The 16,004-nt window shown below is 55.2% G+C and overlaps 1 protein-coding gene across 2 annotated transcripts in view; it reads right to left on the bottom strand.

Moving 5' to 3' along the window:
- SNX29 (sorting nexin 29) overlaps positions 1–16,004 on the bottom strand; it is a 478,886-nt gene that overhangs the window by 197,943 nt on the left and 264,939 nt on the right. For both annotated transcript variants that reach the window (XM_051847819.2, XM_008257737.4), the window contains exon 15: positions 10,443–10,549. In XM_051847819.2, the coding sequence (XP_051703779.1) occupies positions 10,443–10,549 (107 nt within the window). The remainder of the gene's footprint in view (positions 1–10,442; positions 10,550–16,004) is intronic.

Genomic DNA, 16,004 nt, shown 5'->3' on the forward strand with positions numbered 1-16,004 from the left:
TAGGGTAGGAGGAAGGGAGGATAACAGAAAGAATAAAGGCAACAAGACAGGCAAATACAAGATTGTGCGGGCAGGGTAAGGAGAGGAGCCACACCCAGGGTGACCCAGCCTAGGCTCCGGGAGTGTGGAGGGGTCGCAGAAGGCTTCCAGATCTGAGGTCACCCAGGGACACTGGTGAGGGGGACTGTCCAGGGAGAAACCGTCCCCACCCCTTGCAGACGGGTCTAGAGCGAGACCAAGTGCATTCAGGAGACAGAGACAAGCTCAGGGCGTGGTAAGACGTGCAGCTGAAGAAGCCAGTGCACACAGGGTTCCACGTGAACACACGCATGGACAGTGACTTGTCAAGGAGCAAAGCGGAGCACTGCAGGGTTCTAAGCAGAAACCTGGCCCAAAAGACTGGGTGCAGAGCAGCGTTCCATTGTCCCAGTATTCTGTCCACCGGCGCTCAGCTCAGCTGGGCCCTCCTTGCACTCAACAGCCTGCTCCCCTCCACCCGTCAGGGCGACAGCTCACACCCGAATGACAAGCCGGAAACCGCCCCTGGGCTGAGCTGTCCCAGCAGCAAGGCAGCCCTGCTCCTTCACCAGGCACATTCGGAACTCGGATCCCAGCCGAGACAGGACGCGTCTCCTGTACCCCTTCACCAAGACCGGGCGACTCCTTCTGGGGACCCTGAAGGAGCTTCAAAAGCTATTTCCCACCTCACCGAGCGAAGCGACTATAAATCAGGCCCCAAAAAGTGTGGGTCTGAAGAGCCGCACACCAGCCACTGTAATTACAAGTATTTTCATCCGGCGCCTGATATCGAGTCCAAGCGGCTCTCTAAGGAAGTTCACCTCTCCTTCTCCAGTCCGCCAGACACCCAGTGGGCGCGCAGCAGGGAGGAGGCTTTGACGGCAAGGGAAGGGGAACACAACGGCCAGGCAGTTGGGGCGCTGAGCCGACCGCAGGGCTTTGGCCCTGTCAGCCAGAGAGGGAGGCGATCCCACCACAAAACACAACAAGAGACGACCCAAGCGCTCTCAGAGAAGAAAAACCCGAAGAGAACCGCTTAGGCTAAGTGCCCATGTCTGGGGATGTGCATATGCCTGTGCCGAGGCAAATCTGTCACCTGCAGCTGACCGTGCACTGCCCACACGTGACAGGAGTGGGGCCACTCCACCTCAGCACAGAGGACCAGGCTGGGGACAGCCAATGAGCCCGGAGACATGAGGACGGGCCTGCAGCCTGAGCAAGCATGGGGCCTGCTGGCACTGGCAAGTGCCGACACCAGGTGCCATATCCGCTGGCTGCAGTCGGCTTCCGCCTCTCTCCTAGCCCTGCCGTTACTCCCTCAGCTTGACCCATTAACGGCTGCCACACTTCCCACTGCTCTCGTCGCCCAGGCTTCCCCACTTCCCCGGCCTGCCCACGGGGCAGGCCCAATCCCTGCTGGTGGCCAGGTGCGGAGGAGGCCACATAGCGCAGCGCTGAGAGGGTCAAACCCTGGTTCTCCCTGTGCTGGCCTGGGACCTCGTGCAGGTGACTGAGCACCTCCAAGCTTCAGCCCCCTCATCTCTAAGAAGGCAGCAAATGTGACGGATGAAGCGAGAGTGGCCCTGGCGTGGTAACTGCTGAGGTGGGTGACAGGGACACGGACGGAAGCCCCTTTACAGACTTCCATTGACTCTGACACAAATCTGAGGCATCCGCACATTTTCTGCCTCCTCCTGCTGCCGAGACCTCTTGAAGGCACCCATCCCTTCGCCATGAAGGGCACAGCCACGTCTGCGGGAGCCTGGTGTCACTGCACACAGCCGGGCAGAGGGCAGATCCAAGAGGAACAAGAGCGCAGTGCAGGGTCAGCGTGCACGCAGTAAATGCTAGGTTCCTGCCTCGGGAAGCTGTAGAGGGGGACAGAGAGAGGAGTCCCTGAAAGGCCCTCTATTCACCAAAGTCCCTCATGCTGGTGACCCAATCTGCGGTTCACTGGGGCTGGCACAGGCCTCCTTTATCAGGCTTTTTCAAGTGTGGCAATGGTATTGGGTTATGTGTTCTTTAAAAATTCTCATCTGTCAAAGGTAGACTCTGAGATGTTTAGTAATTAATGATCCAGAATCTGGGGTTTTCTTTCAATCCCATGAGAACCGAGGGACTAGGACAAGAGAGAAAGCAAGCGCGGCCAGAGAGCAGTGACAGCTGAAGCCGCGGCAGGAGCACTTCGAAGCTCATTTTACTATTCGCCATGATCACAAAGACTCTGAGAACTCCTTGGAGGTTTATTTGTTAGTCATTCACACTTCAGTGGAAATATATGGAAACAACAGCTCCTCACTAGTCTGCACTCACACCACATAACAAGCACCGAGACACCCAGTTTCGCTGCTGAGCAAAGTGTCTTCCCCCTTACCTGAGGTGGCAGCGCGTTCTCACTCTACTCAACGTCCTGTGATCAGGCAAGGTCTCACGTCCTACTTTCACTGTGACATCAGCTGAACGCAGGTCTCGGCTCAGACTTCCGTGTCCTGGGTCCTGACACGGAAGCCAGCGTTTTATTTCAAAGCCCAAGCTCCTCCGTAATGGGCGGTGCCAACCCGGGCTGCGAGCACGGGTGGTGGCCGTGCTCCGGGCTCCAGGTGCTTCAGTAACACTGGCCTTTCTTACAGTGACGGTCACAGCCACGGTTATCTGCAGCATGAGATCATGACTCTATTTTTTTTCTTACCAGCTTGACGCTTAGGACTGCTTTTCCATTAACAGTGATTCTGCCATTATAACGAGAGTAAACATTGCACATATACTATTTATTTCACCCAGAAGCAAGACTTCAGGGGCTAAGTGCACTTAGCAAACGCTAAGTGTCCTATAATTTGAAAAACCAGTGAGCGTGAGGCTGCCATATGGAAGGACGTTGAGGTTCGGTTGCAGAGGCTGGACCAGCAACGCTGACCCACAAGACACAGAGGGAGCACTCCGAAGGGAGGCGGGGCTGCAACGCAAGACGTGGGACAGTCCAGGGGCAGGAGAACGCAGCGAGGCTGGGGAAGCAGTGAGCGGACGGGAAAACAGAGCAGAGCAGCATCCCCTGACTGTACCCACGCACGTTAGCACGCTCGGTGCCAAGCAGCAGATGCTAACCTCAGCTGAAGTCCAACTTCCTGTAAGCAGTGAGGAAAGTGGGAGAACCCGGTGCAGAGAAGGAAACGGGCAAAGGTAACAGCAGAGCAAGCGGAGAGTCCTGCGAGACTCACTGCCATCGGTCTCCCGAGTAAGCGCTGCTCCATAAATGGTCCCCCACGCACTGCTGCACGTTTAACTCAGGAGGTAAAGCCCCCTCTGCCCTGGCTCAGGTCACAGGCCCAGCCCTGGGCCAGCGGGCAAGGTATTCGGATTCACTGTCCCCACAAGACAGCAAGCCCTGGAGGGGAGGCAAGGCCTTCAACATCAGAACTGAAGGCAGCAAAGGGGGCTCAGAGACCCCTGCTGGCAACTACAGGCAACAGCCTGGGTTCTGTGTGTCCACCCCCAGAGCAGCCCCGTTGGGTAGGTTGTATTGGGAGGCTTAGAGAGGCGACGTGGCGTGCCCAGAAACACAAGGCTGTAAGGGACAAATGGGAACTCATCCTCACATGGGAGCCCACGTGCTCTCCAAACCATCAGGCTGAAGACGGTGGCAAAGAGACGCAGGATCAAAGTCCCAGCACCAACCCCACTCTGTATTCCACTGGAAGGCAGCGCTGGAATGGGACAGGAAATCTCTGACAGTGAGTCTAGACCAAAGGAAACTTAAAAGAGGTAACGGGTCTTGGAGCGGTTCTGTCTTGTCCAACGTCTTCTATCTTCAAAACCCTGGGTGAGAACAAAGCCATCTCTTCTGATGTCTCAGAAGTTCAAGGGGGATGGAGAAGAATACAAAAGAAACTGAGACCATCAGCACTAACAGTCCCAGAGGCGGATGGCGGACGTGCCCAGGAGGCTGCGGTGTGGGGCTGACCTCTGCAGAGCAGCCGTCCCAGACTAGGCGCAGGGCCTCAGGCATAAGCCCACCCTGCTTCCCAGGGATCCCGACAGTCGTGCCCACCTCTTCCACCACCCAGAGTGCTCCCGAAAGACAGGCGTTGTGTCCCATCTGTCTCTGCCACCTAGGACGGGGCTTGGGAAATGAAGAGCTGATGCTACTTCCAGATGATCCATCAGTCACTGTGCAACCCAGGTCACGTGCAGGCAACAAACAAGGAAGACTCCATGGAGGGAAGTAAATGCCACTGAGGGCCGCCTTGTTCCAGCCTCGCTCTTCTCTCAGAACCGTCGACACTGCTGCTCCCTGGGCAGGGGAAGCCACCGCAGGGAGGAATGAAGGAAAGGGCCCGACCCTCAGGCACTCAGGGAACGGGTGCAGAGTGAGCCGCGAGTGTCCTCTCCCACCTCTCCAGCCTGGACGGCCCTGCTCCCGCTCCGAAGAAGCCAGTTTTCCCCTTCCCAGGCCTCCGGCTCTCTCCAGCAGGATGCTCTGAGCTGTGTCTGGGACTCAGCCACAGCATCCGGGACCGCTCACGCTGTCTGGCGCTCCAGGACTCACGTCTCTCACTCTTAAGCACGACACTGAACAGCTGAAGCCATCCGGCAGACCATCCAGCTGTGCGGCATTTACGGAGCCAGAGCTGCAGGCTGCAGCACGCCGGGCAGGGAGGACTCCGTAGACAGCCAGTGTCCACACTGCTGTCACAGAGCTCCGTGTGCTCCACTTCAAGTCACTTCAGGCTCGGGTGAGGCCTGCACGTCACACTCCTACAGCAGGGACAAGGCCGTGCACGACCCCCCTCCCACCACTGCGGCCCTGGGCGACCTCACCCCTGGTCTGGAGCGCTTCGCTCCTCTTCCTCCTGGATCCCTCTCCTCTCCTCTCCAACGTGATCAGTGACAACTGCCACTCTGCAATGACGCCAACCGCTTTTGCCTTCGATGAGCTCTGCCTTCCAGGGCAGAGAAGGATGGTATTTGGGTTCAGGTACCCAAAGCCAAGGTGACTCCAACAGACCTCTGTTTCCCACCAACTGAGAAATCTAGGGCGCCACTTCTCGTCTCCCAGCTCCATCCGTGAGCTGCAGAGTGCCAGGGCCTTCCTCAGGGGTCTCTGCAGGGGCTCAGTGGAGTTCATCTACATAAAAACCTGGGCCCTGTGACTGGTCCTGAACCCACGGCCCTGGCAGCCGGCTGCTAGTGTCAGAATGGCAGCACATCGCTGGTGTTTCCCCCCTGCTGGGTTAACCGACACCAGGCAGAACGCTGCCTCCCTTCTGGTCCCCTCAAATCCAACCAGAGGCTATCAGGAACAAGCCGTGCACCTCCAGCCCGCGGTGCCGGGTGCTCTCCAGCTCTTCCAAGCTAACTCTCTGGTAGTGATTGGAGGTGCCGAGCCATGCAGATGGGATTCCCACTGACGGAACACTACTGTGCAGTGCCTATACAGAAGGGAAGGCACTTATCATGCTTTCAAAGGTAAGCACACACACACACCCCCTTTCTTTTTATTTTTTTATTCGAGAGGCAGAGAGACAACAGAGTGAGAGAGTTCCCATCTGCTCTTTCCCCACATACCCACAAGGGCCAGGGCCGGGTCAGGTGCCTAGAACTTAATCTAGGTCTGCCGTGTGGGAGGCAGGAACCCAATTATTTGAGCCATCGCTTGACTGGCTTGCACCATCTACACTGGCAGGAACCAGAGGCAAGCAGTGAACCCAGGCACTCTAATACGGGACAAGGGCATCTTAACCGCTAGACCAAACACCTGCCCCGGGAACTCCCTTTCACTGGGATGAACCACGATGTTGGGGTACCTCATACAGCAACATTATCTTTCCCCGGTGAAACAGAAAGACACTCCGTCGACTCTCCCACCACATTCTCTCTGTGCTCCGTCCTGACACATGTTCACACCTCTCAGGTACAAGTCAGCTCATTAATAAAATGACAGAGGCACATCACAAACAGTATTGCAAGGAGCCTGACTGCTCAAATACAAGGGTTCCAGAAAAGATTCAGAGTAATGAAACGCTAATGCTCTTCACAGACCAGTGATCCATGACAAAACCTCACTTTGCAAGAAAAAAGGGAGGGAGGGAGGGAGGCAAAGGAGGGAGGGAGGGAGGGAGGGAGGAGGGAGGGAGGGAGGCAAAGGAGGTAAGGAGGGAGGTAAGGAGGTGGGAGGGTGGGAGGGAGGGAGGAGGGAGGGAGGTAGGCAAAGGAGGTAAGGAGGGAGGGAAGGAGGTGGGAGGGTGGGAGGGAGGGAGGAGGGAGGGAGGTAGGCAAAGGAGGTAAGGAGGGAGGGAAGGAGATGGGAGGGAGGGAGGGAGGAAGGGAGGGAGGCAAAGGAGGTAAGGAGGGAGGGAGGGAGGGAGGCAAAGGAGGTAAGGAGAGAGGGAAGGAGGTGGAAGGGAGGGAGGGAGGGAGGGGGGAGGGAGGGAAGGAGGTGAGAGGGAGGGAGGGAGGGAGGGAGGGAGATCATTGTAGGGTAGCCAGTGCCTTCTGAGGACATCTGTGCTTCAACCTCACAGCTCTCTCAGCTCCCAATCTGGGGCGGGCAGCACTACGGCTCCCAGGGTGAGGGGATCACAGAAGAGACAGACAGGAAGCTGGAGGCCAGCAAGCGAGATGCTCACACCTCAACCACCAGCCCCCTCGCCCTGGGCAGTCCACCACCAAGTCCTCACGGCCACCAGGAGCAACAAAGCAATGGGCTCCAACAGGAAGGCCCCCATGGCATGAGGTCAGTGCAGAGAGATGATGTGACCTTCACAGGGTCAGAGGGCGTGGGACACAGCCATGACACTGTCATCTCGGCCACAGCATCACCTCTCCCTCTCGCCACCCCGCACTCGTGGCTCTCCTGTCTGTTCCCCCAACCTGCTGACTCTTCCCATGTACCACGCCTTTGTTCTCGCTGTTTCCTGTGCAGGAAGTACACCCCCAGTCAACAGGAATGAGCTAACCAATAGCGCCTGGCTCACAGACCCAACAGCCGGCTGCGTCTCCTGCAGCCACTCAGTCTCAGAGCTGGAGGAAGCCCCAGAGATGGCTGGCTCGGGCCCAGGCCTCAGTGTTTTCTGTGGACTCCATGAAAGCAGGTGCCACCTCTAAGTGGAACCCACCTGACCAGGCACTAGCCAGGTTGGGACCCCTTCCCTATGATACCGGAATTTGATATCCCTGTGTGACCTCAGCCACTTTAGCTCTGATGACCTTCACACTTCCCAATGCATCAGCCCTGCACCACCCAAGAAACTCAGCTACCCCTGACCTAGGATCCAGGAAGTATGCTTATTTACAGGCTACTTACCAATCCCAGAAAGCAGCTGCTGCATTTACAGAGATGGAAAAGACACCATCCTTGCCTTCCAGGGACTTCAAGTCCACAGAGTCTCAGAGCCTGAGGGTGGAGGCCATCACCCTGGCACTGCCACCAGATGTCCCCACTGAGTCTGCACAGGGGGGTAGAGCGATGGGCAGAGGCTGTGTAGGACTGGACAGAACCCCAGACCCCAGGCCTACCAGCCTTGTTTCCAACTCTGCACCCCCACCCTGTTTTGTTAACATCCCAGTGTACCTTCCTGAACTCACGTTGCTTCTGAAGTTATCTCCCATCTTTAGAGTTCAGTTAGGAGATAGGCAAAAGAGACCCTAAGTGAGCCACGACCCAGCATGAACCAGGCAAGAGCTGAGGGCGTCTTCCCCCGAGGCCTCGACTCTGAGATGCACCTCCACACAACCCCCAGTGGATGTTTCTCGTACTACAGAAGTAACACCCAGCCACCGTGGGGTCAGCAAGTGCTGGACCACACCTGCACACGTCCCTGTGCACAGGATCACAGGCATGAATGGCAGCGCCGCCGCCATCACCACGTGACCACCACAGCACCTGCACACACCCTCCCCAACCACAGCTCCCCAGTCCCATTAATATCCTCTCAAAGAAGTCACTTACTCCCCATTACTCAGCAATACTGCTGGCAGATAGAACTGATAAACGTCACCAAAGGGCTTTGTAGTACTCATCAAAATAAACAAGTCTGGTGTTTCTTCTTCAATATGTTAATGAGATGGCTCATACAGATGAATTTCCTCATCTTAAACTTCCAATAAATTCTACTTTTATGTACACTGTCCCTTTAATATGTGACAGTTTGTGGGGAAAATGGCCTTCAAAAAGTTCGTGGAAAATGCATGCTGTGAAGAAAAAATACCATGCATGGATTTCACATTTTTATCCACCAATAAACTTATCTTTGAATTCCATTTTCCATAAGCCTTTTTAAGTCCCTTGTATCTTCCTAGAATTTTGGTATCTTGCTGCACAAAAGAAATGAGTCCCTCATTTTCTTTCTCATGCTATCTTTGTGAGGTTTTCATATCAGGGAAATGCACACTGGACCCAAGATCCTGATGGGAGTGTACGTTTAAAGAGGTGGCTATGAGCCTGTGTGTGTGTGCACGTGCACATGTGTGCATGCACATATTTAAAGCAATATTAAAGGCTGCTTCCACAAGATACAGACAGCCAAAGGCGCTCCACAGAGAGCTGGAAAGGAGTCCTGGAACACCCCACTACGCCACCACGACTTGCTGCATCCTACACTCATCGGTCTCTGTTGTCACGGCTATTGTCATTGTTACCATTTCTCCCGCAGGGTGTTTGGTCCTGTTAAGCAGTTAGCATCAGCTCCAGTTAATGCTGACAATGAACATTGACCGGAAGGGAGCCCAGCACATCTGTGCCCACAACCAGTGACATCCTGCCCGGGAGCCCAGTTCACCTGCTCCCACACTCACCAGTGACATCCTGCCCGGGAGCCCAGCGCACCTGCGCCCACACTCACCACTGACATCCTGCCCGGGAGCCCAGTGTACCTGCGCCCACACTCACCAGTGACATCCTGCCCGGGAGCCCAGTGCACCTGTGCCCACACTCACCAGTGACATCCTGCCCGGGAGCCCACTGCACCTGCGCCCACACTCACCAGTGACATCCTGCCCGGGAGCCCACTGCACCTGCGCCCACTCACTAGTGACATCCTGCCCGGGAGCCCAGTGCACCTGCGCCCACACTCACCACTGACATCCTGCCCGGGAGCCCAGTGCACCTGCGCCCACACTCACCAGTGACATCCTGCCCGGGAGCCCAGCGCACCTGCGCCCACACTCACCAGTGACATCCTGCCCGGGAGCCCAGCGCACCTGCGCCCACACTCACCACTGACATCCTGCCCGGGAGCCTAGCGCACCTGCTCCCACACTCACCACTGACATCCTGCCCGGGAGCCCAGTGCACCTGCACCCACACTCACCAGTGACATCCTGCCCGGGAGCCCAGTGCACCTGCGCCCACACTCACCAGTGACATCCTGCCCGGGAGCCCAGCGCACCTGCGCTGACTCACCACTGACATCCTGCCCGGGAGCCCAGTGCACCTGCGCCCACACTCACCAGTGGCATCCTGCCCGGGAGCCCAGCGCACCTGCGCCCACACTCACCAGTGACATCCTGCCCGGGAGCCCACTGCACCTGCGCCCACACTCACCAGTGACATCCTGCCCGGGAGCCCACTGCACCTGCGCCCACACTCACCAGTGACATCCTGCCCGGGAGCCCAGTGCACCTGCGTCCACACTCACCAGTGACAACCTGCCCGGGAGCCCAGTGCACCTGCGCCCACACTCACCAGTGACATCCTGCCCGGGAGCCCAGCGCACCTGCGCTGACTCACCACTGACATCCTGCCCGGGAGCCCAGTGCACCTGCGCCCACACTCACCACTGACATCCTGCCCGGGAGCCCAGCGCACCTGCGCCCACACTCACCAGTGACATCCTGCCCGGGAGCCCACTGCACCTGCGCCCACACTCACCAGTGACAACCTGCCCGGGAGCCCAGTGCACCTGCGCCCACACTCACCAGTGACAACCTGCCCGGGAGCCCAGTGCACCTGCACCCACACTCACCAGTGACATCCTGCCCCGGAGCCCAGCGCACCTGCGCCCACACTCACCAGTGACATCCTGCCCGGGAGCCACACTCACCAGTGACATTCTGCCCCGGAGCCCAGCGCACCTGCGCCCACACTCACCAGTGACATCCTGCCCGGGAGCCCAGTGCACCTGCGCCCACACTCAGTGACATCCTCTCCTGCTCTGTGCTCAGATGTGATGGGACTGTCCTCCCCCCATTTGCACTGCTTCTGGTCCTCTCACTGCCTCACCCTGAGTGCCAGATGTCTCCAACTCACTGGTAATTTTCAAAGAATCAGCCTTGCCTTCTTTAGCAAGCGCACTGGTTTTATGTATTTCGGTTTCGTGTCGGGAGGGTTAATGGCGTTTGGTGGCTGCTCATTTTGACCAGCGCAGTTCCAGAAAAGCCCCCAGGTGGCCAGGATTAGAACTCAGATGCCCGCAGCACAGTGGCCTCACCTCAATGAGCTTCCGCTCGTAGGAGCTCGCCAGCTCTTCAGTAGCTTCCCCAGGCTTCTGTGCCGCGACCGGGACGTCTCCATCAACACTCCAAAGATTCGGCACAACTTGAAAAGAAAAAAGTCACTCCATAAATATTTCAACTATAATCAAAAATTATTCTCCTCATAAAAAAATCTTCCTTCCCAAATGGTTTCCATTTTTCCCCCAGAAACCTTTTATTTATGGAATACAAACTTCATATATTTCATAATTACAACTTTAGGAGGGGCTGGTGCTGTGGCACAGCAGGTAAAGCCACCGCCTGCAGTGCCAACATCCCATACGGGTGCCAGTTTGGGTCCCAGCTGCTCCACTTGTGATCCAGCTCTCTGCTGTGGCCTGGGAGAGCAGTAGAAGATGGCCCAGGTCCTTGGGCCCCTGCACCCACGTGGGAGACCTAGAGGAAGCTCCTGGCTCTGCACTGGATTGGCGCAGCTCCAGCAGTTGGGACCATTTGGGGAATAAATCTGTGGATGGAAGACCTCTCTCTCTCTCTCTCTCTCTCTGTCTCTGTCTCTCTCTCTACCTCTGCCTCTCTGTAACTCTGCCTTTCAAATAAATAAATAAATAAATAAATAAATAAATCTTTTTAAAAAAACTTTAGGAACATGGTGATTCTTCCCACTGTACCTGTCCTCCCACCCCTCTTCAGAGAGAAGCCTCTTGATAAAAAGGGGGGACTATTACAATTGCTAGTCACTTAAATACAGGCACAGTGACGTGAGTGACCAGCGGCGTATGACGACATTGAGATCTGTCATGAGACAGGGGCACCAGGGCCTGTCTGGTTACTTCTCAATATCACAGCAATGGACGGGAGTCTCTTAGAGTGACCACACTGCTTTTCTCCAACAAAGAGATACCCAGGGAGGTGATGCCTGCCACAGCCCGATGTGGGATGGCAGTGGAGGTCACAGTGCACACGGGGTGGGAAGTGGCCATGGTGAGCTGTACTCAGGGGGACAGCCAGGCAGTCACCGTGATAAGCACAGCACCAAGGCATGAGGTCAACGCGGAGACACGTCAAGGAGACCGGCTGCCAGGACAGAGCCAGCCTGAGCGCAGCACACACCTCTGGGGGTTGTGTCTACTACATCGCTACTGCGTGTACGTCCACACAGGCCCTCTTCACACAGCACAGCAGATACAGCAAGGCAGAGAACAAGCCAGACTCTTCCAAGAACAGTGGAAGAGCAGCCAAGAGCTCCAGGTACGTTGGAAGAATACGGGTGAGTCTCAAGTCTGTAGACAAGGTCAGCTCTGCAGACAGTCCCGTGTGCTCCTGGACGGCGACCATCGCCCCAAATGCGAGAAGGATGAGGCAGCGCCGGGGTCTAAGGCTAGCCCCCTGGGGTGAGGAGTGGCCTTCAAGGAGAAATGGAGAGTGGGTACTGCAGTTGGGAGAGGGTCCGTGTGTCTCCCAAGGCCTCACGTGCTGAAATTTGGTCCCCACGGGAAGTGATTAAGAAGGTAGAAACTTAATCCAGCCATGGTGTGTTGCAGGTGGGGTCATCAGGATGGAAGCCCCATGATGGAATCCGGGGCTTTAAACTAAGAGGGAAAGAAGCCAAAAAGGACCCTCACACCCACACATGCTCCACGTGATCCCCGGCTCCTCCAGACACAGCCAGGAAGAAGGCTGGCACCAGATCAAGCCCTTGTCTTGCCTCCACAACAAAGAGCCGAAACACACCTCTTTCTGTTAGAGTTACCCAGCTTCGGGTGTACCACTCTATAATAGTGATTACAGTAATGCAACACGGACCGACTCCACATGGAAGACTGAGCAGAGTCAGCGCGCTGGGAGGGGGCTATGGGTCAGACTTCTGCCAGCTGAATGGAAGCTAGTTAGAGCCTGCCGTGGCAGTAACGTCCCTACGTGGTAACGTTGCCACACGAAAGCCTATTACAGACAGGGCCGGTCAGTCAGCAAGACCCCTGAGTGACAAGCAGGCTGCATGGAACCCTCAAGTGTCCCCATCCCAGCAGCGCCTACTGTCCCCCGGCTGCTCCGTCACAGAGGTGCACAACAGCAACCCGAAACCCGAAACCATGACTTCAGAACGGAGAGGAGCTGCAGTGAGATATGACACACTGGACACACTAATTCACACTCACATCCCCTCCACATCCCGCTAAAATGCCAATTTTTTTTTTTTTTACCTCCTTCCTCCATGCAAGTGGGCAACAACAAAACCCAAAAAGTTCCAAGATGAACGTGGAATGAACGCATCTCGAAAAGTCGATAAACTATGAGCTAACATAGCCTGGGGGATGAGGCACCAAATGCCTGCTGAGAAGCAGTTGGCGGAAGGCAGGGGTTTAGTCCATGCAGAAGGAAACACGGTCGGTCTGGGCTAAACCAGGAATGCACCTGACTGAAAACGGGGACAAAGCAGGAAAGGCACGCTGGGCTTCCCTCCCCAAAACCCCACCACTCCCTGAACAGCAGGCCGACAGCATTCACCTCCAAACAAGGGGACAAACAAGTACTGTCCTGGGCCCCGAGGCTGACGGCCGGGGGCGCTCTTGCGGAATGGCAAAGCCAGGGCAGCCCCCAAGAGGCCCAAAGTAAACATCTACAGAGCTCTTTACCAGTCTCAGGAGCCTACACCCACATGTGAGTCCATGTCTGGAAAGCACCTGACGCTTGACCAAAGACAGGGACCAGAACAAAATAAGGGGGAAAACAGCCTACAGGAAAGAGACTACACAGGGCAACACTTTAAAGGCAAACTCTAGGTAATATTCTCAGGGAGGACAGAGACGATGACACAGTCATGAAACAAGAACAGGAAGGCATGCAAATAAAATAAAATAATATAAAATAAAGTAAAATATAATAAAATAAATGCAACACAGAGCAAAAGACCTCTTTTTCAAAGAAAAACTATGACAGCAAAAAAGTGAATATAAGGGGAAAGGGTAGGGAAATTGCCAAAAAAGACAGAAACGAGGGATAGTAAAATAGAAGCAAAAGGAAAACAGAGCAAACAGAACTTTATGAGCTCAAACAAGATCTCAAGAATGGAAAAAAAGGTAGCACTAGGGGGAGGAAATCGGAGTTGCAATTCAACAGCGTCCCAGGGCCCACAGACACGGACACCGGGTGCCTGGGAGGACAGCAGCCGTGACGTGTGCAGAGCACTCTCGCACACCTGTGAGCAGAGGGGACAGAGATGACGCTGCAAACCGTCAGAGTAGAAGCAGAATCTTTATAACGCACAGGAAGTCAGAAGTGCCACAGGACGTCTACACGGCAGTGCGTTCTGCTAGAACACAACGAGGGAGAGTCGTTTCCACCTCAGAATTACCAAGAAGCGGCAGAAAGACATTTTCAGACATTCAGTCTCTCAAAAACCTCTAACCACTCACCAAAAGAAGGGAAGGAATCGAGGAATAGCAAATAGAAATGCAAGTTAGGGAAGTATTCCTAACACCCGAACAGCAGAAGGAACTCAAATGGACAGGACACAGGAACCCACACAACGCAACATCGTTCAGCCGTGAGGAGGAACGAAGCCCGGCTCCTGCAGCAGCGAGAGCGTCAGGCCAGGCTGCAGAAGCCAGAGGCCGCGGCCACCACCACCCCCTCCCCCAGTGAGCCCGGGCACCAGGAAAGGGGCCGGGGGCCAGGGGCAGGACAGGCAGTGACGGCCGCAGGACAGGCAGTTACGTTCTGGAAAGGAACAGTGGTGACGTGGTGCACTCCGTACACACATTAACAGCTACAGCCCTGGGTCCTCAGCGAGGCTGAGCTGGGAGGGATGTGAACCACACGTCTCCAAAGAGGCCGATTTAAAAACACAGGGGCTGGCGGGTGCAGCCCGACTAGGTCACAGGGTGCCCGTGGAGACAGCCTCGGCACGCAAGCGGCAGGCAGCGTGAGGCGTGTGAGCACGCAGGGGTGGGGGGACACCGCGGGAGAGCCCGGAGCTGACACAGACCAGGGAAACCAAAAGCCTGTGCGAGGAAAATGACCACGGACGCCTCAGCCGTGGACGGCATCTTTAGTCAGTTTGGACAGGATCAGCAGCAACTGAACTGTGAGAGTCCAATCAAAACAACAAACTTCTGTGACTGATGAAACACCTTTTTTGCTTAAGGGGCATCTTTTCTGGGGATGGTCTATTAATTGGGAAATGGCAAGAATGGCAATTTAATACCTCAGAAGAAAGCATACTTCTCTGTTCATGACAATAACAGCTCACTCTGAATTCAAGAACACAAGGCTTTAAAACGACGTTAGCAACGCAATCGCAAACAGGAAATTTAATCATCAACAATCTCATTCCACGCTGTGAGCTCATCTGACAGTGTTCAGAACTTGATGTTTTTCCCTCAACAAGGGTCTCATGGGGTGCCGTGGTGGATTAAGCTGCTACCTGTAGCACCAGTATCCCATATGAGTGCCAGTTTGAGACCTGGCCGCTCCACTTCTGATCCAGCTCCCTGCTGATGCACCTGGGAAAGCAGCAGAAGATGGAGCCCAAGTCCTTGGGCCCCTGCACCCACGTGGGAAACTCAGATAAAGCTCCAGGCTCCCAGCTTCAGACAGGTTCAGCTCCAGCCATCGCAGCCATTCAGGGAGAGAACCAGCAGATGAAAGACTTCTCACTCTCTCTGTCTCTGCCACTTCCTCTCTGCAGCTTGCCTTTCAAATAAATAAATTTTTTAAAAAATTTTAAAAAATAGACTTTGGGGCCAGTGCTGTGTGGCTCATTTGGCTAATCTTCCATCTCTGGCATAGCATCCCATATGGGCACTGGTTCTAGTTCCGGTTGCTCCTCTTTCAGTCCAGCTCTCTGCTGTGGCCCGGGAAGGCAGTGAAGGATGGCCCAAGTGCTTGGGCCCTGCACCCGCATGGGAGACTGGGAGGAAGCACCTGGCTCCTGGCTTCAGATCAGCGCAGCTCTGGCCATGGCTGCCATTTGGGGGGTGAACCAACGGAAGGAAGACCTTTCTCTCTCTCTCACTGTCTATAACTCTACCTGTCAAATAAATTAAAAAAAAAAAAAAATAGACTGAGCTACATGGCCAGATATTACCATTTTCAGTAAAAAAGTTAAGTTGTGCTGAAAAATGTTGAAACACAGAGAAAAGTCAGAAGCAGAAAATAAAGGTTTGATTTAATAGACTCACCAAAATCTGAAACCCACTGTGTTCAGTGGGCTCGCAGAAAATTCAGAGCAGTGAACCGCTCCAGTCTGGGGATTCACAGCACATTTGGAAATGAACAACCACAATGGAACCTTCCAACACGGCTCTCCCCGGCCATCGCAATCTCAGGTAAGACCGGAAGTGTGTGCGCTGTTCCTCCAGCGCAGGATCCCCCAGGAACCCCGTCCACCTGGTTAACATCCTCGTTACCCACGGGAAAATCTCCACTTCAGTGAGCTGCCCACACTCGGGGCAGTCAGCAATTTCCTCCCGCGGTTGCACAAAGGCATAATTACAGCTGTTGAACTCCACATGGAAAATGACTGATCGGGCACAAACAATGAGGCTCCGCTTTGTAAA

This window comes from Oryctolagus cuniculus, chromosome 19 (genome assembly GCF_964237555.1).
Source record: "Oryctolagus cuniculus chromosome 19, mOryCun1.1, whole genome shotgun sequence".
NCBI classification, from domain to species: domain Eukaryota; kingdom Metazoa; phylum Chordata; class Mammalia; order Lagomorpha; family Leporidae; genus Oryctolagus; species Oryctolagus cuniculus.